This window comes from Eurypyga helias, unplaced genomic scaffold, assembly GCF_000690775.1.
Source record: "Eurypyga helias isolate BGI_N326 unplaced genomic scaffold, ASM69077v1 scaffold9986, whole genome shotgun sequence".
NCBI classification, from domain to species: domain Eukaryota; kingdom Metazoa; phylum Chordata; class Aves; order Eurypygiformes; family Eurypygidae; genus Eurypyga; species Eurypyga helias.
Genome location: NW_010257196.1, coordinates 23,847 through 49,044, shown reverse-complemented (window position 1 = coordinate 49,044; position 25,198 = coordinate 23,847). Strand labels below are relative to the sequence as shown.

Genomic DNA, 25,198 nt, shown 5'->3' with positions numbered 1-25,198 from the left:
TGAAAGCTCAGGACTCTGTGTAGACACTCTGACACTCTGAGCTTCTGGAGGAAACAGCCTGTGCAACCTTCCCCAGAGACCAGCAAAGTGCCTGGCATGGTCCAATCCTTAATGGTAACAATTTTATGGAGGTCTTATCTCTTTTGCTTAAATGCTGCCTTTCTTTTTTTTTTTTTTTTCTTTTTTCCTAGATGAGCCTATAGGCCTGGTATTTTTCCAAGGATAGTTAAGATCAACTGCTACTCACAATAGGACTTGTTGTACTGCCTTGCCAAAGGCTTTTTGTTTTCAAATTGCATAACAATTAAATTCTCTTTATGCAGTGCTGAAGTCTAACATTTGTAATATTTAAGCCAAGAAAAATAGTAGAAAAGATAAAGTAGCAGTTATGGCAGCGTATCAGAAATGTGCGCTGCGCTGAGCCAGGTTGGGAAATATTCTAGACATGTCTGCTTATTATTAAGGTTGCCTGTCGCTTCTCATTATTAGGACCTGTTTTTAACTGCTTAGAACTTTGCCAAAACGTAACCAACGGCTGAAATTTTACATGCCAGGTGTCTGACTCAGGATCAAGATTTGGCAAATGTCAGCTGCAGCAGTTCACTCATTTCCAAGGCAAGGGTAGGGAGGAACACATTTTTTTGTATGGAGGAATACACTGTTTTGTGTGTTAAGACTTTTTTTTTTCTTTTAACGGTTTGCTGTCTTATTTTGAAGTAGAAATCTGAAATGGGTTGGATTACTCTTGCACTTTTTTCAATCTTATCAAAAATGTCTGAAAATTCTGAAATTACAAATTTGTAAAATTGCATTTAGCTTTTTTTCCCCCATAAATCTTAGGAAATGGTGGGCAGGCTTAATCCACCCCTGTATGCCAAAATAGATTCAGGTCTACCTGGAGTATTGCTGAGGTTTGTTCAAATTTTTCTTGAAGTCCTGAATGATAAGTATTTCATAGCCTCAGTAGCAATTTGTGTTCTTCCTATCAGTAGGGAGGTCTTTCTTTTTTAGCAACAAGCAATTATCTTCTGATTTAGCAAACCTGAGCTTCTTGCAGCTCTTTAAAGTGTCTAAAATGTTCAGGTACCAACTCCACAGACTGAGCCTGCTCGCACATATGGCCACAGGAAAGAAGCCACAGTGTCAGCTCCTGTCTTGGGCCAGGTGCTGCCAGCCCTGACAACCCCAGAGCCTGTTTCTTCTGTGCTTTCAAAGACTACCCAGACTCCATGGATAAGCAAGCTGTTTCTAGCATGGGTGAGAGGTAAGAAGGAAGGGTGTACTTGGGGATAAAGAGGCTGAATGTAGGGAGGGAAGGATCTGAAGGTATGACCAGCTGAGGAGAATGAATCTTGGAGATGCCTGACGGGTAAAAGAATGGGTAAAATTTAGAGGCAAGGGGGAAACTAACCACAGGAGTCAGGAGCTTGTGGTTAAGGGTGATTGATGCTAGGTTTGGATGAAGACCATCTGAGCAAGGAATAATTTGGGACGTCTGTGTAAAGATACTGAGGGAAGGGGTATATGCTTTGGGACTAGGGCTGTGAGGTAGAATCTGAGAGAACCAAATGTCAGCCGGGAAAGGATAGAGCAAGGAGAGGAGGATTGGCACTGGCTGAGTAGACAGTCCTGATGCCAGATGTTTGAGTGAGCAGGAAGGCAAGGAAAGGGGGTAAGAAGAAGGAGCCAGATTGGGAAAGACAGATGAAGGAGAAAAGGATAGGACATAAGGGCTCAGTGCTGAGGGCAAATTGAAGATGGATCTGTCTTTTCTGTAGCTTGAAAGCTTCTTGAGAATTCCCAGCTCCAGACAGGAGGAAAATGCAGAGTATTTATCCATCTCATCTACTGTACTGCTTTATTCTGTATTCCCGGCTGAGCCTGAAGTGGGACTCTGGATTCTCCTCTGGTTAAGAAATTTCTGTAAAATCCAACAATCAGTAGGTTTCATTCCTTTTACGTTCTGGTCTGTTTAAGACAAAAATCACCTTCTCTACAGAGCTGGCCTGTTAACATAAATTTAAAGACCCATAATGTGGTGATACAGCCTGGCTGACAGCTGATCAAGGCCTTAAGGTATGGTGCAACCTGCTGAAAAGAAATAAACACTGATGATAGTATGAGCACAAGTGTCTTTGTAGCAGAGTATATTCTAGGAAGTCCGGATGATTGTTACAGCTCTGGATATCTACAGGGTTGAATTTCAGAGGTGTGCAGTGTATAGTTTGGTAATAATACTTGGTTAGTTGTTCAGCATGTGGAGATGGTTTCCTTGTATGAAGTAAATTACAAAGCCATAAATTCTGGTAGTAAAAAGTTCTTCCTCATCAGCACGTGAGGAATTGTTGTATACCACTGAACTCCTTTGGGCAGAATGGAGTGAAAGCTCAGAAGTTAAAACGAGGGAAACCAGAATATACTTTCTCCTTATTTCTCCATTAGGAAATGTTGTATTCATTATCTAAAATGGAATCTCACTAGTTTTGGTATTTTACTTTTCCTTTATGAAAAACCAGTGTCTGGTATGTGAAATTCAACCTGTGAGTAATTCTTTTAAACTGGTATTTCAGCCATGTAATTAGACATAAGAGGACAGAGTAATAAGTGAGCTAAAACAATCAGGAACAAAATCAGGAATGAGCATTTAGCAGCAGTATATACTTATTTTTCTAGCCCAGGCACCCAATTGCAGAACTTTGCAGAAGTGTGTGTAAAACTGCCCCCCTGCAAAGCAGTGCATGTTTTACTTGGGCTTTGCGTTGGGTTTCTCTGATACCGTCTTGCTGCCTGCTCAGCACTCCACATCTCCTTCTGGGTCCTCCCATGCTCTCCCGCAGCGACATGGCGTGGTGGCAGGGCACGGTAGCTGTGTGGCCAGCTTATCCATCCTGAGATGCCATGGAGCTGGAGCAGCACCTGGGATCTTGGGCTGCTCACTCACTAGCAGTAGATTATTGAATTCCCCCGCCGTATGATTTTTTTCTGTCCACTGAAGGGAAGCATTTAAATAAGGTCTAGAGAGTACACTGGGATTTAAATGCTGTTGCTTATTGCCTTTATGGTGCATGACCCCAGAATGAACTCCGGTTCTTGAAAGCAATAATATTTGCTATCTATCCTTCGTGGTTTTTTGGTGGAACAATTAGTGCACATTCACTAAACATTTAGTAAAATGCGCAGTGTGTAGTGTGCACCACCAAAGAATAAGATAAAAGGTGATGAATTTTGAATAATTCTGACTCCTAGCCACAGGCACATCTGTCTCCACAAGTAACTTTCTTGATCATCAGAATAATGTCCTTTTTCCAAATCTTAGGAAGCTAGAAGCTTTGATTATTTGTTCTCTTAAGATTCCGGCTATTATTATAAAATGCATTTTACTTTTATAAAAGAATATATCATCTTTATGAGCATGCTCATGAGCATGTGTGTGCTTCCAAAAACATTTCCAACTAAGAAATTAACTGCCTTGACTTGCTTCATGATTTCAGCAAAATGAAGTAGCCTCGTGATTTCAACAAACCCAAGTCATTCTTTTTAGTGGAGTTATTGATAACATTTCAGAAAAGAATGCAGAACTCACCATACCTGAAAATATTCTAAGAGTATCCACACCTAATTAGCTGGCCATCTTGTGAAGACTTGTACGTGCTCTTTACACACATGAATAAAATTAAAAATGCATTTAAGTCTTCAAAGAATTGCTTTGTACTTTGGTTTGCAAGTGGTATTAAAAGAAAACATAGAACACATTAACTGAAGAACTGAGGGTGCTTTTAACTACTCTTTTTGAAAGTGCTTATTTTGCATATAATGAGAAGTTTCTGGAATCCAGGTCACCATGCACTGTCAACAAAGTGGTGCTTGCTTATGAGCCGCAGTTTTGTATCTGATACCAGATACACCTGGTAGGAGCTCAGTTTTATATGTCAAAACAAAATAAATTAAATGGGCACTCCAATTTCCTTGAGGTAGTAAGAAGCAAACCATGTTTTCATGCTGGAGTAAATAAATTAATGAATAGTTTAGGTTCCAAAACCTCAGCTTGTGGACGGAATATTGCTTTTGAGTGGAGACACTCTTGTACATAACTTCATTGAATCAGAGTTGTGCACGAAGCAGGTTTGGACCTAAATGCATAACCTGATCCACCCCAACTTTTGTAAAGTCAACATCCAGCTGAGATCAACGTGTATATCTCTACTTCCATGTACTTGTCTGTGATGATGTTTGGATACCAACTTGAATGTGTTCATTTGGGCATACCTTTAATCTTCAATTCATATAATCTTTCCTTGAATGCAATTCTCTAAAGACTTTCTCAAACCCACCAGGTATCACATGTCAGATCTTCACTAATATGCTAGTAAACTACAACATTCTTTAATAGCAGCGACTATAATGCCCGTACCTGTCTGTGCTGTATTTTACAGGACAAACTTCACATCTCTGAGTAGCAGGAAGGGAGGAGACTGCTCCCTCCAGGCAGTTCATGATTTCTGCTGCTGGCATTAATTGTTCACTTTCAGCCTGTATGGGTGAGCTCTTCCTAGATCTCTGGATTTGACGCTGTAATACAGTACTTAGTGGTAAGGGAAGAAAACATCAGAGGGCAACTTTCTCACTCCCCAGCATCATTCTTGTGACTCAAGACTGTGTAAGAGTGGACTGAATGTGTAGGGCACATGCTGGGGACATCAGGCCGTTGGATCTTGTTTTCAGTGCTTGCCTAACTGTCAGTGTTAGACTGACTTAGGTTCGTTCTCCTGGTAGCACAGAGAAATCCTCTGCCACATCAGGAGGAAGGTTTGTCTTTAAATAAACCTTAACATACAGGCAGTATAGGAAATTAGTTTTAGAGTCCTCTGTATGCTGTCAGATGATGAGCCTACATAGTGTGGTATCTACACTGCCTCTTCTGTCTTGGAAACACCAACTCCTTGTACACTTGTGTTTTTCAGAATAGTTGGCTCAGTCTTAAAATTCAGCCAAACATCCCAAGTAGGAGACAGTCAACTCACTAACTACCTAGGGTCTCTTCCTTTATTTAACATGTCCAGTCAACAAAAGCATAAGACTTGGGAGGTAAAAAAAAAAAAAAAATCCAGTGTTTTCCCTAGGAAGAGCTCAGCTGATCTAAATGCATATAAGATATCACCCATACTGAGATGCCAGACTCAATCCATCTGTGCATGCAAAGGAAGGGCAACACTTCTGAAAATGGCAATGCTTCTCCAAAAGCACCAACTACAGACAAGTTCATCCTTATTTAATAAATGTCCATTTGCTATATGACTGAGATGCCAGACTGAAGAATGGATGCAGTATATGTTGACAGCAAGTCAACATGTCTTTTCCCACCCCCACTGCCCTTCTTCTCCCATCATGCTTGCTAAATGTACACTAATCTTCCTCTTGTCTTGTGTTCTCACTTTTCTTGCAGTCGCTGTGAGCGCTTGCCTTGTAATGAAAATAAGGAGTGCCAGAGCCTGCCTCTGAGAATAACCTACTATCACCTCTCTTTTCCTACCAACATTCAAGTACCCACCGACATTTTCCGCATGGGCCCTTCCAATGCTGTCCCTGGGGATAAAATTCTGCTGTCCATCATCAGCGGGAACCAGGAGGGTTTTTTCACCACAAAAAAAGTGAACAACCACAGTGGCATTGTGGTCATGCAGCGGCAAATCACAGAGCCCAGAGACCTTCTTCTGACAATTCAAATGCAACTTTCCCGCCATGGAACTGTCAACACATTTATTGCCAAACTTTTTATCTTTGTCTCTGCACAGCTTTGATCCCTAACTTACAGGCATCAGTGGCTACATTTTATCTTCTAAGAATAGCATTTTTTCCAAATTTTAATAAAGTTTTAGTTCATCTGTTGCATGCTGCACCTGCATTTTATTTGCCATCATCATCATCAGTTCTCCACTTTCCCCTATCACTGAACATTTCAGTTTGGGGAGATTCCTACTTGTAGTCTACATCATTATAAAAAGCAGAAATTGGTGTCCACAAGCTTATTATGTGGATATACTGAGGACTCAAAACTATGAATTTACTTCACACACTTCACATGGTAGTGGAGTTGGTCTCATCTGACGATACACAGCAGCATACATTTAGGTCTAAATTTAAAAAAAAAATAGGTACGTGGTTTGAGCTATCTCAACTGAGATATCTTCAGGGAGTTTCATCACTTATGGGGCAAATATAGTGCATTTTCTGAAAATCTATTAAAGGGGCATAATTTAGGCACTTAGGACTCAGAGGTGCCCCAGCACACAAGTCACTTTGAAAGTGTGGAGCCAGATTCCCAGGCTGTGCTAGTTGTCATTGCTCTGTTACGACAAGTGAGCTTGTGCTGATTTCCACCAGGTAAAGATCCCGGTTCTGACTTTTAAGGATGGTACATAAGAGAATTTCATCTAAAGAACATTTTTTTTGGAGATCTTTCATCTTTCTTTCTGTGGGATTTCCACTGAATTGAAAATCTAATCATGGGAAAACAGCAATGAACTTCCTACCAGCATTCAGGTAGCACCAGAGAGCGCTTTTCTATTTCACAGGCTATATCCTGAGGTGTGTCTACAGGAACATTTGAAAAAGGTATTTAATTGGTCTCATAACATTTTTGTCTCTCCAACTTCCATATCAAAGCTAGTAAATTTTTAACTGTAAAGACTTTACTCACCACCACTACCAAAAAATCCCCTTAATGAAACCCTGTCAGCCCTGAAAGGTCATCCAGAATTCCCGTATCCAAATCTTTCTTCCTTTACTTCTGTGACATCAAGAACAATGTAGACAATACAACTGGAATTTCTTCAGAATTCTTTTGTTTTCTGAGCTGGAAAAGGATTTATTTTACTCTTGAGTCCTTGTATTGATAAATATCAAAAACCCAGTTCTAGAGGTATGACCTAAAAATTAACATTCTTTTACACCATCTTGGACTCAGATACAACTGCAGCTCGGTTCATGGGCAGAATAGTCTGTCCATAGATGAATGAGGAATAATCCATGTGAATGCACATATTAAAAAAATGCCTCACTATGTAAGTGAAGACACCACAGGCAAGGTACAAGGTTAGAAACTGGGAACCTTCTAAAGCAAGATCACAAGCCTTAATCACCTGAACACAAGGAATTACTCTATTAGCTCTAAGCTGTGAGCTCTCAGGCTCATCGTCAGCCAAGGACTAGATTGGGGCATGATCGCATCACTGTGCTAGAGTATTACATGTTCCCTAAGGCAAAGTTTATCCCAGCTGGCTGACAGGAGTTCAAGTCTCATGAGGAATGCCAATGCTTAATAAGTCTGTTGACACATACTTATAAAGCTGCCAGAAGTTGCCAGTGGGGATAGAGTCCCAGCTTTAAATATTGAAAGCACAAGCCCATGCTACTTGAGCTAATGGGATTTCTTACCACCACAGAAGATGCATCTATATAAATGCCCTCTGGCTACCAGTTCATTATGAGGCCATAATTAAGTAGGATAACATTTCAAAAATAAACTTCATTTTTACAAACATTAATATATATTTGTTTGGCAGGAAAAAAGGGAGTGTGAGAATTTGGCCCTCACTATTGCAAAATGCTACCAAATTAATTGCAGTCGGCAAGTAATTCAAGAACATGGAGCTTGATTCTCCTGTATTAGATGCGTTAACGCTGCACCATAGCTGGAACTTTCAAGAACATGTATGTAACAGCGTAGCACCTATTATGTGCATGTTTCTTGCCAAACGAAAATGAAATCACAGCTCCTTGTCCACAGAACTTACTAATTGAATCCAACAGAGAATATGAAAAGGAAAGATCAAAACCGAAGAACAAATAATAATTATATTCAGAAAAGGATTATTTGCAAAATAATTGAGCAACTGAGCTGTTTCTTAACTTTCTTCTCTTTTAAATGAGAAAGGCCTGGAAGAGGTACCAGCTCCAATGCTGCAATTTTTGTTAGAGGGGTGAAAACTTGAAGGAAAGATTTGAATAAAGTTCTCAGCACTTAGTAAGAAACTTTCGTCAGTCACAGTCAGTGCTCTAGGAGGACATGAGCAAAGAGGAAAGCATCAGCTAATCAGAAGATCAAATCCAAAGATGATAAAATTAAAAGTATTTTGAGATCAGATAACATCATTAATAGCAAATATCAGATTTTGAAATAGACGCTGGTTGTCATTGCTTCAGAAGGTTCCTAATGATGTGCTCCTGAAGCAATGAGAGAACGAAGTGTTACCGACTGCACTTTGGATATCCTGAAGCAATTAGCTGGGATGTCAAAAGAAAGGAGATCAGATATTTAGGCAGGGGAAGATGAAAACACAAGCTCAAGTTTAGCAGTGTGGACAGAGCATGCCAAAAAGATAAAGCTTGTGGGATTTGTAAGAGGAAAGAGAAAAAGTGCAAAGAAATAGAGCTGACAGAAATGTTGACCTGTCACATGTATGGTTACAATCTGCATGCATCTAGAAACTAGTTTTAGTTAGGAACTCACACATATTACTTGAGATCATTGTGATCCTCTGTTTCTGTATGCAGGGTACCTAATTCATGTCGGAAGTGAGACTTAGGAATGTAAGTTTTAGGACTTCACCTTACACAAATTCATGGCTTTATTGGCTGAGATTTTCAGAAACATTTGTATTTGCCAAATTTTGTTCCAGCTGAAGTTGAGAGTAATGCTCCCTTTCCCCCAGGAAGGAGCAAAGGCAGACCAGTACTGAATGCTTCAGACAGTCCCACCACAATGTTTTTGCATACAAATCCCATTATCTAAACACAGCCATGAAAATTTAGAATGCTCTATACATTGTATCAGTACTTAATTAGGAATAACGCCCCAGGATTAGTTATGCAAGCTACTGTTGGTGTCCCCAAACCCTTCAGATGACACAAAGAGGAAAAAATTGAAAAAAAACTTTAGAATTTGTAAACACGTTATTGGAGGTAAAACCTGTCTGGCTTGGGTATTGTGACCCCTGCACAGCAGGATCCTGAGGAAAGATGCAGTATTTGTTTGTGCGGCTGCGTAAATGTAAATATCTGCTAAACTCCTCTACACACAGTAAGGAAAAAAAAAAGGGCGAGAGAGGGAAACAAACACAAACAATGTACATTTTGCCTCAATTCTATTTGATACGTATTTTGAAATAGGCTATTTTATGGTGGAACTAGGCTGTGTAACTTAGTTGATCCTTATTTCACAGACATAAGTATCAGCTGAGAAGTTGGAAGTCCTTTCCTAATTTGGCAGCTGAGGTTTAAAATAAGGGGATGGAATCTGTTTTTATAGGTCAGGCTATTATGTCCACGTATCCAGAATTAATTTATTCTAAAGTGAGGCATGAGGCATTTCACCAGAAAGCCCGATTCTGTTCCCTGTGAGATGTCTAGGAAATGTCGGAGTTCTGGCCACAGATAAGGGTGGGAAGCGAAAGGTCTCTCCTGTCTTGTGTCTCCTGGCCAGTCTGAAAACATCATCTACAGAGTGAGAATAACACGCCAGACTCAGCTGGTGTAAGTTAACTCATTTTCATTGCCTTCCCATGGACTATGCCAGTTTACATCTGGTGAAGCATGATTTCCTTAATGTTGATTCATGTTTTTTCTTTTGTCTTTATTTTAGCCTCATACAGTATCAGCATGTTTGGCTTTGTTTTCTTTGATGAACAAATGTGAGCAGCATATAAGAAGTTACTGATGTATTCATTATTAATAGAGCCATAAATTTCCTTTGAACATCTGAAAAAAGATGGCTTGTAGGTGTGGACTTGGGTAACGCATTTTGAAAAGAGCAAGAACCATTTGTTTCTAGAGGTATATGACAAACTAAAGCTTCCATTTTTGTTTCCCTTTTACTCAGTGATTTTTTCTTCCTTTTAATCTTCTAATTCCTCCCCCTCTGACACTGCAGTCTTAGAAATACGAAGAAATGGGCAGGTCAAAGTTGAGATCATTTGTGAGGCTTAGTCACATTGTAAGTCCCAGCATAGCCCTTTCATCTCTCATGAACACAGACGGGGTATTGTGTGAAGTTCTTGAACTGTAAGTGACTTCAAATTCACTCTAGTGGACAAGGGTGAGAAGAAGTCATTTAACTTTTAATAGACTTTCAAGGGTGAATGAGCAGCTGGTTGAGATGGAATATGAAATGATGCTTACCGTTTCCCCATACTCAGAATTCAATCTTTGAGGTTTTATATAATGTGGTTAGCTTTCTTCCTCCCCCAGTTTCCATTCCTTTCTGATTTTTCAGTTTAAATGGATGGGTGAGGGGGTGACTGAAGAGAAGTTTCTCTGGCTCTGGCAACTGATAATTGTGAAAGAAAGTTGGCCCTTCAGGTATTTCCTGCCAGGTTTCCAGAATGGAAATGAATGCTTCTGCTTTATATGACTGATATCACATGGAGTACAAAAAGGCTTGTGCAAATAAGCATAGCTCTGCTGAAACCGGTGAGATCATGCCAGTGCACTGCAGCTGAGGGTCTGTGCCTAGTTGTTTGGTCCTGTTTGCACTTGGAAAGTGACTTTACATGGCATCTTATGCACTCTGGTTCTCCCTGTTCTTACACAACTGGCTTGAAGAACTGGCTTTGAGGGGGGTTTGCCTGCGATTCTTACCCAAAGCAAATTTTTCAGTGATCCAGCGACTCTGATCATCTGCATTTGTCTAAGTTTTTGAGGTGAAGAATGAACACTTAGATGAATTATAGTTTCCAGCTCCCCAGATTGCAAAACACGAAGTAACTGATTTTCAGGATATAGATGCATCTTTCTCTCATTTCTCTTAGCGTCAGACTCGAAAAGACAGATACTATCCGTTGCATTAAGTCTTGTCGACCAAATGATGTCAACTGTGTGTTGGATCCAGTCCACACAATTTCCCACACTGTCATTTCACTGCCCACATTCAGAGAATTTACAAGACCTGAAGGTAAGTGGTTTGTTTCTTGTCCCATTTAATAGACTACAACATATAAAATCTCCACTGGAAATCCTTGCCTAAAGCCAGACTAGCTACTGGTGCAGTAAAATATTTGCAGAGTTCCAAATTGTGATGTACTATTCATTTAATTAAAGCCTTCAATATCCAGGAGTTCTAATTTTAAGGGGCGAAGAAAGTCATTCTGAGCTCTAGCTTGTACAGCTTCTCAGTGTAAGGAAATAGTCTGAAATCTCATTTACCACATTTTCTCACATAATAGCTGTGTGCCCTGTCACTTTTTCTTCATTTCTTTGCAGATTTTGCCATACGAAGTAGGTGTTCATTATATTTCTCTCATCTGTTTGTAGTCTGTTGTTTGTTATTGACAGGTCAGTTGTTCCAAGAATACAGCCTTTATCTACATGTAAACATTAATCACAAAATAAATTATATCAACTATAGTATCTAGTACTGTGATTTGCTTATTTTTTGACCTATGAAGAAAAAAAAAAGTGTTTTTTATAATATAGAATAAAGGAAGGGAAATTCCAAAGACTGGAGAGAAAGTTTGTAAGCTAAAATTTTCAAAAAGCATCCAAGTAAGTGGCTGTCCAGTCATCCAATGTGAGTTTTCTAGCCCCAGATGTTGAACTCTTCTGGGGCACTTGTGTATTTCTTTAGTTCATTCAACCCCTGCAGTACCTGTGAGTTTTTAAGTCCTCCAGTTTCATAAGGATCTCACTCACTTTGCTTATTTCACATATAAACTTACAGATCAAGACCCAATTTTTGCTCTGTAGCTTTTGTATTCATTTTCTCACTGCTCCACTGGGGACTGCCTACACATCCATAGGTGGGATGACTGCCTTCAGCCCTGCCTCCCTGTAGGATGAGCCACTCGGTAACCTACTGTGTGGCACAGACACAGAGAGGAAGGAGACAGAGGAAAGGAAGATTATTTGGAAGGATTTGTAAAGACCTAAAAATCTCTATTTCTGATGCACCCAGAGTCTCTGCCTCGCTATCTTAGAAAGTTATCCTAAATGAAAGCCAAAGCTGAGTCTTCACTGCTGTACCAGGCAGAAGGAGTAGGGCAAGAGACGTCCCAATCCTTGTTCATACAGGAACAATTTTGCCACCAATCACTTAGCTGCTTAGAGCTGCTATGGTTTGCATCAGGGCTGTTTCAGGCTTTGGCTGGCCCTACTTCACAGGGAACGGAGGAATGCCCCATAGCCACATCTATTCCTATACACACCCCTTCAGCTTCACCAGGTGTACTAGCAGCAGAACTAAGGATTTGGCCCAGGGTGCTTCCCAAACCATTCCCTCATTAGTCCATCCTCATGATTTAATAAAACAAGATGAGACCTAGTGATCTGAGAGTACTACCAAAGCACAGAAGATGTTCCTAAACTGTAATTCAGTGCATGGCCTTGGGTGAGTACTTACAGCCCCATGATTTAGTTTCACCATCTGTACAGCAAGGGTAATAATAATAATAGTTACCTCCCTCACAAGGGGCTTGAAAAATAGCCTCACTCCTTCAGTACTCCACAGGACTCTGTAATTTGTAATACTTTGTGTAACTGCTGAAGGGAAGAAGAGTTCAGGGGCTTATCTGTCTGGTCCCCCTCCACTGCCCAACCTGTGGATCCCTAGTGTTGCCCTCTTTGGGTACATGCTGGAAGTCTGACTGGTTTCTAAGAGTGGTCTTTCTGGACACTGAAAGTAATAGTATTTTGGCTTCAGGGCTTCTTGGATTGTGCAGGAGGAGAAAATAAATCTATCCAAATCCTCCCTTCCCCAGATCTTCTTTCTTTCAATTTTCAAGGCAAACTGGGAGTGGCGGGGGTGGGGAGAGGGGTGTCTTCCACCAGCTTTGAGGACATGTCATTTTGGATCAAATTCTGCCAGGTTCTTCAGTGATGTTTTCAATTACTGCTCAGGACATTCTGTGATACTCTTTATTTGCAGAGATTATTTTTCTTCGTGCCATCACACCTACATATCCAGCCAACCAGGCAGATATCATATTTGACATAACAGAAGGAAATTTAAGAGATTCATTTGATATCATAAAGCGTTACATGGATGGTATGACAGTGGGTGAGTAGAGTGTTTTCTGTTTACTTTCTTCTCTCAGTAATATTATAGAACAAGGTTGAAGAAATTAAGTAATTAATTCCCATCTTGATTTTCAAGCCTGTATTGATTTAATATTCTACAGTCCAATATGTGTAATTTGAACTAATATCATAGATATTTTTTTATTCAAAATACCAGAGGCCTAAACTTTTAATTTGAGAAACTGTTAAACTCTTTTCAGAATTGGCTCTAATTACAAATGCAAATGGCTTAGCTTTAAAATGCTGAGGTTTGCACATTATAATCAAACCAAATACAAATGTCAGTGAAGAAACTGTGAACTTAATGAACTGTTCTTTCTTGTTTAAACAGCATTGCACCAGTTTTGGGAAGTAATCAAATTTTTAAAGCAGGACTGAATTTACTGAAAATGTTACCTGTTCTAATACTTAATGATAGGTTGGTTCAGTTTAAAATAAATACCTCTGTTGAGGGTAAAAGGGATCTGTCAAACGCTGTGGTTTAGAAGAAGGTTCAGAACGGAGCAGACATATTTGATTTACAATCTCAACTTGGCAGAGAGGAGACATGGCAGGAGGTATACCTGTGTGTATGGGTCATACGCTAGGCCTGCATCTCATACAGCAGGGAGGGGCTGCAACACAGCTGGGGATTGTACTTTCTGGGAGGTTTCTTTCAGAACATGGCCCTTTTGGGGGACATAATGCATACCGTATCCAGTACAGAATGTGTGTAGCATATATACATACATGCATGCAGATGTGTATTTCCAGTGTATGCTGTAACTTGGGTGTCACTCAGGGACTCAACATACCCAGAAGCAGCTTGCAAATTCCGTGAAGATTGCAGAGCAGGAGCAGGTCCCAGCTGCTGTGCTGCTCTGCCCAATGTGAGTTGCTAGTGCAGTGGCAAAGGAATATGCCGTGATTCTCATGCTTAGAAAAGATGCCAACGTAGAATTTGTTTGATCTTTATTAATATTTATTTATGAAATAAAGGACCGCTGTTGCCAGTGAGCATTTGTGTGTCAGTATGTGAATGCGCAGGTTCTGCTCAGGTTTATACATGTGCTTCTGGGCTTTCTAGCAGGACTTGTCTGGCTGAAAGGAAAAGCGCTGCTGCTCTTCTTCCAGTTTGTGAAAAAGTCATACTTAGCATGGTCTGAAGGTGGCACTGTTGCATTTCAGAATCGTGATAGTACAGCGATAGTACAGTGTTAGCTGTGCAGGTTTTACTAACTGTAGATAAAAATCATAAGTCATTAGGTTTATATTTCTTTCTTTATCAAACAGAAGCATACATGTGAATGCTGAGAAAGAGGGAGAGTCTGTTAAAGCAGGATGATATGATTACAGATTTCAGATACTGGGTTGATTCTTTAGAAGAGTATGTATGTTATCAGATCCCACAGTAGTTACAGTAGTTTGCTTTTCGTGCTGTGTGTGCTTCTTTCCGTCTGAAATAAGAAAGAAGGGTGTATTTAGATATTTGACTGGCCAAGGTATTCGCCTGAGGGAAGCATTTCCATTTTGAATAATGGGACTGCATGTCAGTGGTATTTTACTTGGTAAACTGGGTATCTGCTTCACAACGTTAGGAGAGAAAGGATATTCTTATACACAAGGTTGAGGGGATAGATGTATGCCTAAGTACATTTCCAGCTCTGCAAAAGAATTGGGCAACTCTTTCTTCACCTCAGTTCCCCCATGTGCAACATGGAGATGATAAAACATGCCTTCTACTGTCTTAATTAATTCTTGTATCTAAGAGTCTTAATTAATTCCTCTGTTTAAAAGTACTTTGAGATTAATGGATGGAAGCTGCAAAGTAAACTGCTTGCAGCAGAATTGGAAAAGGAAAAACAAAACGAAACCCCAGTTGATATTACCTGGAAGGACAGAGGTTCAGGACCTTATGTTGTATGTGTGAAATTAGGATTGCAAATAATTCTGCCAGCAGCAGTTCTGCTGCTCTCATCATAATATCATTTATCTTGTTATTAATAACCAGAATGTTAGGTGTTCCCATAAAAGTGCTGGGAAGTTTCAAGACAAGTAAACAAGATGGGGTCCTAGTCCACAGGAGTTCACAAAGTGACCCCCTCTTTTAAAGAAAGGGGAAGGGTTTGTATAATGGTGGAAAAACAAGAAGAGCATAGACCATATCAGAAAGTTTTATTTGCTATCAGAAAGATTAATTGGTGATCCCATTAAGTTACAGCAACATAAGAACTGTGAGGATGTAACATAGGGACTAGAGCAGAGCAAATGCCCAACTAGCCCAGTAACCAGTGTCCAGCATGTGGGCCAGTAACAGACAGGTTTATACACTTCTGGGAGAGCACACCTGGACCATCATGCTTGATGACCACTGATGGACATATGCCTCTTGAATCTGTGTTGCCTATATGTTAGTCTTTTTTTATGTCTATATTGTAGAGGAAAGAATACTTTTGCTCTGATAATAAATCATGGATATATGGGCAAAAGGTATAATAAGCATGTTTCATTCTGTTTTAATATTTCAGAAGTAATGACCACAGTATCAAACCTATTTTATCTGCTAATGGAAATTAGACCACCACATATCTTTTTTCTACAAAACAAATTTTCTCCACAAGAGAAAAGATAGAAAACCTCTACAGGAGGTTTGTTTGGTTTTTTTTTTAAAGACAAGACATGGACTAGCTCAGAGAGAGATGAAATGCGTAAGAGCATATGGAAAAAAGCAGGAAAATAGTTACTGGTTATTTCTGAAAGAGATGAGTGTAATAAGGCTTGAATTGATGTCAGAGCAGAGGAAAACAATGAAGGGATTCAAAAAGAGGAGGGAGCACTGGGAAAAGAGGGGAAGGACATATCAATGAAGATGCTCTTGCAGGAAGTCCTTCATTAGCAAAACCGTTGTTTACTGGGTTGTCACAAACAAGAAGAGAGATGACGCCTTAAGAAGGACCTGCATCTGAACTGTTTTTGTGTTGGAAAGATACTCTCAAAAGTTTAACAGTAAAATAAAGTGAAAAGGTACAGGTTTCTTTTGGTAAAAGTTTAGAGATTGAGAGGAGCTGTTAGAGATGGAGTTACAAAAGAAAAGTGAGGACTTGAACCATGAGAGAGAATTGTGGACTGAAGAGAGTCAGTTCATCAGTTTTAGCCATTATCCCTTTTAATTTGACACTGAGGCATCAAGGAGAAAATGTTAGTGAAGCTGAGAAATACTTAGGATTGAATGGAGAGTGGCAGATCAGGCTGGTTTGTGATTTGTTGATGGAAAGATAGGAGCTGAGTTTGTAGGAGATGAGAGTGTGTAGGAGCAGGTTGTGAGGAAGGAAAATGAAGAAACTAGAAACAGAGGAAAGAGCTGACCCAGGGATGTTAGAAAAAGAAAGAACATGGTCTCTCAAAGGAGATGCAGGAGGAGTAGGCAGAAAGGTAGGAGAATAAAGAGGCAAAGACACTGTTGCAAAATCAAGGAAAGAAAATATAACAAATTGTAATCAACCATCAGCACTACCAGACTACCACTACCAGCACTACCAGGAACCAAAATAAGTAAGGATAGGCTCTGAAACTAGCTATGCTGACCTACATAAAGTCTCTTCCAGTAGAAGAGAAGGAAAAAAGAGCCAGCCTGCTGGAGTGGTAGTGCATAGACCATGCAAGCTGAAGAAAAAGAATGCTGTAAAATGTTGCCTCCAGTATTTCTACCCTGTCGGATTAATAAGAGATGTGAAACCCTATTCCTTCCTGGTTCAAGAAGACTCTGTTGCCTGGTGTGGTTTCAGGCCAAGGTGGCACTGAATCCAAAAGATATTGTTAACAACTGCACATCGCTTACTAGCATGGGCAGGAGAAAAACAGAAGTGCAGACCTATGCAGGGGTTTTTTTAAAGCTTTTATAGACTTTTCACTACATTCCTCCTTCAACCAGCTGTCAGTGAAAAATGAAGAATGCATTTTCAACCTGTACAAAAATGTGCTATCAATGCCTAAGGTATTACCAGGTACTATAAAACATTCTCCCCTCAGCTATGCATTCATTTCCTTAGGTGACTGTAATACCACCTTGTAGTCTGGTAAATTTCAGGAAGATTAAAAAATTTCCTAATACAGCTAAAAGAAATTTTCCATATTGGATTAGATACTAACCTAAGTTTATGTTTTTGCCTATTAAGCAGAATGGTACTATTTTTATTTAAAAAAAAAAAATCCAGAGCCAATGCAGTTATAAAAATTCACTTGTACCTACAGAGCTCCTCAGGGTTGTTGTGCTGGTGCTTGAGTATGCTGATATCAATGGTGGCTTGTAATTTTATGGATATGTACTATTCCTCTCGGTTATTTGCAAGGATTTCACTGCTAGCTCTGGCCTGACTTTCCAGCCGCTTTTACATGTGAGATAGTTCATGATGTTACCTTTGAACCATTACAGGAACTGTCTCAACTACTTATAGTAGTCTAATTTCTGCTATTCTGATTGGTTATGTATGTTGCAGAGGCTGGGGGGACTTTTAAAAAATGTTGAAAGGTAAACAGAAACAGGTATGATAAGAAAATGTGCTTGTAGCATCCCATATTGGTTGGGGCAGGAGAAGGAGACTGGAGGTTTATTTGACTTTTTGGGAAACCCATCATTGCCACAGGGTTAGTAGTTCTGTATCTCATTTTGGCCATTCCCAGTGTGGCCAAACTCTGAAAGTTTTTTCACAGTCTGACACAGAAATGTTTGTCTGGTCTGATGTTAAATTCAGTCACTGGATTGCAAAAGATCTGGTTCTGAACTTTGTCCCTGGGACCACTCTGCAGTTCCAGGCAAGTACCTTCACATTCCTCTCTGCTTCTCCCTTATCCTCTGTTGCTCTAGACTCTATCTTCAGGTCAGAGACTGGCTGGCTTTTACCATGCATTTGTTACGCTGTTTAGCATAATGAAGTCCCCAGACCGATTTGGGCTACCTGGCAGGGCTGTGATGCTGAAAGTTGCAGTTTACCTACAAGTGCTTTTCTGTGGGGAAATGGAGGCTAGGCGTAGGCAGAGGAGATGGAGGCCTGGTGTAGGCAGAGGAGATGGAGGCTTGGTGTCAGCAGAGTCCAGGAGCTCCACTGGGACGAGGATTTCAGCACATACATTATCTCCCCTTGGGGATGCTCATACTAGAAAGTAAGCAACAGTAGCCACCTTTTGTCATGACTATAATGTCATTAGCATGAAACGACAGTGGCGTCTGGCAATACAAAACCGATGCTGTCCAGCCATTCAGAGTGAGCGCGCAGAGCAGGGGCATAATTCAACAGGTTTTTTGACAGGCTCTTGCAGCCCTACATTAAGAAAGGCACAGTCCCTTTCAGTATCTTTGTTCTGGTTTCATCTAGGCTTGCCTCTTTAGCAAGAGGAGCCCCTCAGCAAAGAAAATTTTGTGAGTTTTTCTCTATGCCAGGTTGGCATAGAGAACTAATTTCGGTTGCCTGCCGAAATTAGTAGCTACGCAGTTGAGATGAGGGTGCCCAGAAGCCATTTGGTAAACGGGATCCTAGATTTATTGCCTGAACCTGCCCTTTCGGGATGCTGATGACTGCGCTGTTCGGTAGCCAAATCTCTCAACACTCTCCCTCCCCTGCAGAAAAAATGTCAGGCTGGAGAGCTCTTCTGGAGGCAAACAAGTAAGTCGAGTAAGAAGTGAATTTTCATTTTGTATCCGAGAAATGCTGAAGGTGCTTTTCTGGTGAGAATGAGTATTGTGTTGTGTGGAACAACCTTCTTGATGCCAGATTTCACTCTAGCACAATGCAAGTTTCTGGTTAACAAAATGCTCCTTGATCAGTGTTCACCTCCCCCCTTGGACAGGAAGGTGTAACATATTACAAAAACATTCATACAGAACAGCTTTGGTTACAGTTTCCACAAAGCCAGGAGACAGATAAATCACACTGCAACTCTGATGAAGTTTTGTGAACTGTGGCATGAAGTATAAAACCTGCCACCTTGGGAAAGAAGTGGACTGAGTCAGGGAACACCTAACAGGACCACCACTTGATTCAGATTTACATGGCATGCAGTTTCTGGTATCAGTCCTAAACAGTAGGCTGACACAGTGGGTTACATAAATGAGCAAATAAAATTGGATTTGGAATCCAGTACACCAAGAAACATGCTACAGCAATTTCTCTGAGAGATGTCTGTGTGCATTCAGCCTTCTGAGGTGCTTTGCCCTGGTTCAGAGTTAGTCAGAGAGCTGCTTTTCTGAGGATCTCCAGGTGTGGGATCTTTGTGTGACTGATTCACCTGCTGCTTCTACTGCCTCTGAGTTTGTTGATAGCGAGCATCTCATTCTTTCAGTAGTGCCTACACACCCTGTAAAAATGGTGATAGAAGATAAGAGACTCAAGGCATATCATAAATCTCAGTATGATGCACAGATGCATAGTTCACTTAAAAAAAACCCCATCCTTATTTTTATTTTTAAAGGGGTCAAGTGTGGTGAAGTCACCCCTTATTTCAGCCTTATTTTGAGAATTTGGTCACGGATTAACACATGTTCAGATTCAGAAAGCTTCCCTCATCAGAAGTTCTGCTAACAATACCAGCAGAGCTCTTGCCATTAGGTGATGACTGAGCAGCTATATAAGGGCTTTAATGTCAAATCCTCAGAATTAGGTAGGTTTTCCTCCATGGTAAATTGAATCACAGAGCCATTATCGTGCTGTGTGCCATAAGTAAGTCAAGCACGCTGAGTCCTTGAGTATGAGTATGGAGGAATTTTGGAGCAGACCACATGGCAGGGGGGTTGGAACTAGATGATCTTTAAGGTCCCTTCCAACCCTAACCATTCTATGATTCTAAGATTCTATAACATGGCTCTTTGCCAAGAAATGCTTAAGGTTACAACAATTAATTGCCCAGGTGTCATGGATATGCTACTGTATCAAAGCTTGTCTGAAGCTCAGTAATGTGGTTGTGGGACAGGTAGGGTAAACTAAGCCACTCGCACTAAGGGGAGAGATTACATGTATGTGGTAATGCACCATGGTGGGCACTACACGCCCTGTAAATAAGATAGTAGGAATAAAACATCAGGAGGCGGACATACATGCATGATTTTGCACGTTTTGGACATTCGGCCTTGAAGATTTTCCACCTGTTTTTGTAATATTCTTATACTATATAAAATGTCACATTTTCAAAAGTGGAATAGGAAGGATTCAAAAATATATGGTGGAAACTATTCTTAATGAGGCTACTTCAAGTACAGTTATTGCATTTTAGGCATGAGTGATTTCGCAGCATTGTCAACATTAAAACCCATTGCGAGGTTTGGCTGGGAGGCAAGACAGAGATCTAAAAGCACTTCAAGTTTGCCAAACCAAGATAAAAGCACATCTCTCTGAAGTTATTTGGTATCCTTAATAAAGATCATAGTATTTGTAAACTAGCCAAACCTCAGTAAAATCAAAGGTTGGTTTTAATTCTTTCATAATACCAAGGCTTCATATGATCCAACATGACAGATAATAGCTTTGAAAATATTTACCATTTGTTTCTGGCCAAAGAATGTATTAATACCATGAGGCCTTGTTATTGCCTCTTTATTTGATGCATTTCAGCAATCAAAGCTTTCTAGAGAAGCCCAGGTGTTAATGAAGTTAAACTTCATTGAGTGGTTGAAGGATGGCATTTATTTTAAACTGAATCCCAAATTTCTGATCTGTTGAATAATCCAGAAAGATCCTTTTCATGCTGAAATGTAATTCTTATACTGTAATGTCTTTTTTCTTTTTTCTTTAGAGGTGAAATGAAAGGCAAAAAGAGAAGCAGATTCAGTTTAGCTAAACTTAAACTAAGACTTGTGCCCTAGGTGGAAACTTCAAAGGCTGGAGTACCTGGAGAGTTTTAGACACAATTATTTGGAGGTCTTTGTCTTTACGTGTCTTTAAATGATTACTGTGGTCAATAGATAGACTGAGCATGGTAGAGATCTGAGCAATAGGCATTGCTTATGGTCACAGGCGCAGGCCCACCTTGTTACACTACTCTTTTGGTCTGAGGGATGTCTTGCCTTACCCCTGATCCTCTTTAATACCTCTCAGGCGAGGATGCAGTACAGCTTTGAGCTGTTCTTTGAGCTACTACTCTTGGGTAGCTATTACTGAATTGCTGTAGGGACACAGGCATGTTTGCCTGTTGCTGGGATAACATGCCACTGAGTCAGCACTGTACCAATCTGGCCTAAGGCATTAGGAGTCTGTTTTATACCTTGGTGCAATATTCGCTGTTACGATACCTAAGTCAACGTTGCCTTCTGATCCCTAATAGGGAACATTGGGGTTGTATTAAGTGATCTGGGTCTTTGTTGGTGCTCAAAAGGGTGCCCCTCTCCTGTCTGCCTCCAAATAAACACTCCAGCCCTTTCCCTGCTGTCAGCATTAGTGCTTCTGTGGCAAGCTACATTTTTGGTTCTTTTCTTTTAGGTGTTAATCCGAGAAAAGTGGTGGAGGACATAGCAGGACCACTATTTCTGATCAGCTTAAACGAACAGTGAAATTGCTCTGAGTGTCATGAAGCTTATGAAAGTGTGATTTTATGTGTCCAAAGTGACTTCTGAGGCATGTTGCTCAACAGTTGAAAATTAGGCCATTTTCTTAGGAATTTGCATAAAAATCTGGGAGGTCCATGTCTGAAAAGTACATATTTTTTAAAATCTTGTCCCCGGATACTTTAGCAAACATAATGTATAGCCAGCCACGTTCCTGAGAAGCTGTTCTCCATCAGCATGGAAACCTTGTTCACATCCAAACGTAACTTGGTTCTCTGAATCTATTATTTTGTGAAGTGTTCACCATCAAACTTGAATGAAGGTCTAATTCACAATGTTATGAGGGTAATATACTTCAAAGCAAGAGGAAACCTATTTCAGTACTTGTATTTTGATTAATGAGTTTTCTGAATCCTTTAACCGTATTTAAGTTTGTCAGGTGTGGCAGCTCAAGGATTAATGATATCTTCAGAGCTGTTTTTCTGTATATGATTTGATGCTTACAGTGATGAATACCAAGAAATATTTCATTTTCCAAAGAGCAGCCACTTATTAATAAAACAGGAACTATAGAGCACCACATAGCAGGAGCCTACATTGTTATTGTCAGAAATAATTGAGAGAAATATAGTTTTCACAAAAAAAAAAAGGAGAAAAGGACTATTTGGCTTTTGAGAGATGGAGGAATCTAAGGTGTACATTAACTTTCTGAAGTCAGCAGACATCTGGTGGTCTGGGAAATGCCTGCAGTTTGACAGCTAGATTGTGCCTTTAGGCGCAGTCATGAACTAGAGAGGACTGTAGGAATATAATGCCTGTGAGAATGCCTACAGAGCCCCAGCCCACTGATGTGAAGGTCATCAAGAAGGGCTTCTACAAGTACATTGGCAGCAAAAGGAAGACTAGGAAAAATGTGGGTGTGACTCTGAATGGGACAGGAGGTCTGGTGACAAAGCTGAAGTATTCAATGTCTTGTTTGCCTCATTCTTTACTGATATGAGTGGCCTTCAGGAGTGCTGTGGCCCTTAGAGCAATAGGAAGGTCTGAAGCAAGAACTACTCACCCTCGATGGAGGAGGATCAAGATAGGGAACATGTAACCAAACTCCAACAAATGATGAGGGAGCTGGTCAATGTCATTGTGAGGCCACTCTCAATTATCTTTGAATGGCTGTGGTGATCAGAAGTTCCTCTGGACTGGAAGAAGGCAAATGTCACTACAATCTTCAAGAAGGCCAAGGAGGAGAATCTAGGGAACTACAGGCTCGTCAGCCTCACCCCAGTCCGTGGAAAGGTGATGGAGCAAATCCACCTGGGAACTATTTCCAGACATATTAAGGATGAGGTGCCTGGGAGTAGTCAGCAAGGATTTAGGAAGGGGGAATCATAGCTGACCAACCTGACTGCCTTCTACAAACAGATGACTGGATTAGCAGATAAGAGTGGATGTTGCTTTAAGGCTTTCAACACTGCCTTAATACCCTCAGAGGTAATCTGAGGAAATGCAGGCTAGATAGGTGGAGAGTGAGGTAGATTGAAAAATGGTGGAACTGCCTGCATCAAGGGTTGTGATCAGCAGCACAGCTGTATCTGAAGGATCAGTACTGGGGAAAATTGCTTCATTAATGGCCTGGATGATGGGACAGTGTCGTGGTTTAACCTCAGCTAGCAATCAAGTACCACACAGCTGCTTGCCCACCTCCCCCTCTCCTCCAGTGGAGGAGGACAATCAGAGGAAAAGACAAAGAAGCTTGGAGATTGAGATAAGAACAATTTGATAATTGATATAAAAATTAATAAAATTGTGTTACTAATAATATTAACAATACTACTAATAATAATTAATTCAAATAATAGAAAATAAATCATATGATACCACTGCTCACCATCCACCAACTAATGCACATCCAGATCCCGAGTAGTGAGAGTCAGGGCCAGAGAGTCCAAGAGCCAGAGAGCCCGCGAACGATGGCAGCAGAGTATAAGTGAGTCCCACGAGCAACAGCACGACTGGGAAAGCCAACCGACCCACCAACTCACAAATGAACAAGCAAGAAAAACAAACAAGCTAATGTGCAAACAAATGAGCTAATAGGTTATGGCCCCCTGGCCCACCCCCAGCTTATATACTGAGCATGACTTGCTATGGAATGAAATATTCCTTTGGTTAGTTTGGGTTGGCTGTCTGAACTCTGTGTGTGTGTGTGTGTCCACTGCTTGTCGTGAGGAGTTTGGGAACACAGGTGCAGTATCAGAAGCTGAAAAAGTCCTTGAATTGGTTCAAGCACTCCTTAGCACCAACTAAAACACACCTTATCAGAAGTATTCTTAGGGCAAATCGAAACCAGCCTCCTATCAGTTACTGTGAAGAAAATCAACTCTCTCCTGACTAAAACCAGTACAGAGTGCACCTTAACAGGTTTGAAGAGGAACCAAAAACATAATGAGTGGCTGATACACCAGAGGGTCGTACTGCCATTCAGAGGGACCTCAACAGTCTGGAGTAATGGGCTGACAGGATCTTAATGAAGTTCAGCAAAGGAAAATGCAAATTCCTGCCCCAAGGGAGCAATAACCCTATATACCAGTACACTCTGGGGACTTACCACCTAGAAAGCAGATCTGCAGAGAAAGACTTGGGGATCCTGGTGGATACCAAGTTGATCATGAGCCAATGACGTGCCCTTGTGCCAAAAGCAGCCAATGGGCTGTGTTAGGAAGAGTGTTGCCAGCAGGCTGAAGGAGGTCATCCTGCCCCTTTACTCAGTACTGGTGAGGTCACCACTGGAGTGCTGTGTCCAGTTCTGGGCTTCCTGGTACAAGAAAGACATGGACATAGTGGGGAAAATTCAGAAGACGGTGATGAGGATGAGTAAGGCACTGGAGCATCCGTCATGTTAGGAGAGGCTGAGAGAGCTTAGACTGTTCAACCTGGAGAAGAGGAGACTGAGGGGGAATCTGATGAATGTGATGAGAGGGAGTAAAGAAGACAGTGACACACTCTTTTCAGTGGTGTATAAAGGACAAGAGTCAATAGGTACAAAGAGAGATAAAGGGCATTCAATTTAAAGGTATGAAAAAACTTCTTTTTTTTACTGTAAAGGTGGTTGAACACTGGAACAGGTTGCCTAGAGCTGTGGAATCTCCATCCTTAAGAGATACTCAAACTCAGACTGAACACAGCCCAGAGTACACGCTCTAGGTGGCTCTGCTTTGAGCAAGGGTTGTGTAGATAGTGGTCAGAGTTGCTGCTGCCTCAATTATTCTGTAATTCACATTCTGGATTGTGGTGATGTTGAAAACATGACAGGACTGGATTGCTACAAAAGGAAAAAATTTGCAGCTTTCACTCTACCAAATGCAGTAAGACATTCCCTAATGTGCAGTGTTTGAAGCATTAGGAAACATTGAGCAATTACCCTACCCAACAGTTGATTAATTTCCCTTCTTACATGGCATGGTATAGGTCAGTAAGTACTTTAGTAACTATGTTGGCAGAACAATTTAAGCACTGAAACCCATTATTTTGGCATAACCTTTTGTAATAAAGAACAGTCCTTAGGAAAGGAATTTAATTAAACTTTAACATATATAGAGCTCCAAAGCTTTTTACAGAAAAAAA

The 25,198-nt window shown here is 40.6% G+C and overlaps 1 protein-coding gene across 1 annotated transcript in view; it reads left to right on the top strand.

The window, feature by feature from the left end:
- Positions 1-25,198, top strand: part of FBLN1 (fibulin 1) — a 60,282-nt gene that overhangs the window by 24,664 nt on the left and 10,420 nt on the right. The window contains exons 13-14 of the mRNA XM_010153923.1: positions 10,806-10,948; positions 12,917-13,048. Coding sequence (XP_010152225.1) covers positions 10,806-10,948; positions 12,917-13,048 — 275 coding nt within the window. The remainder of the gene's footprint in view (positions 1-10,805; positions 10,949-12,916; positions 13,049-25,198) is intronic.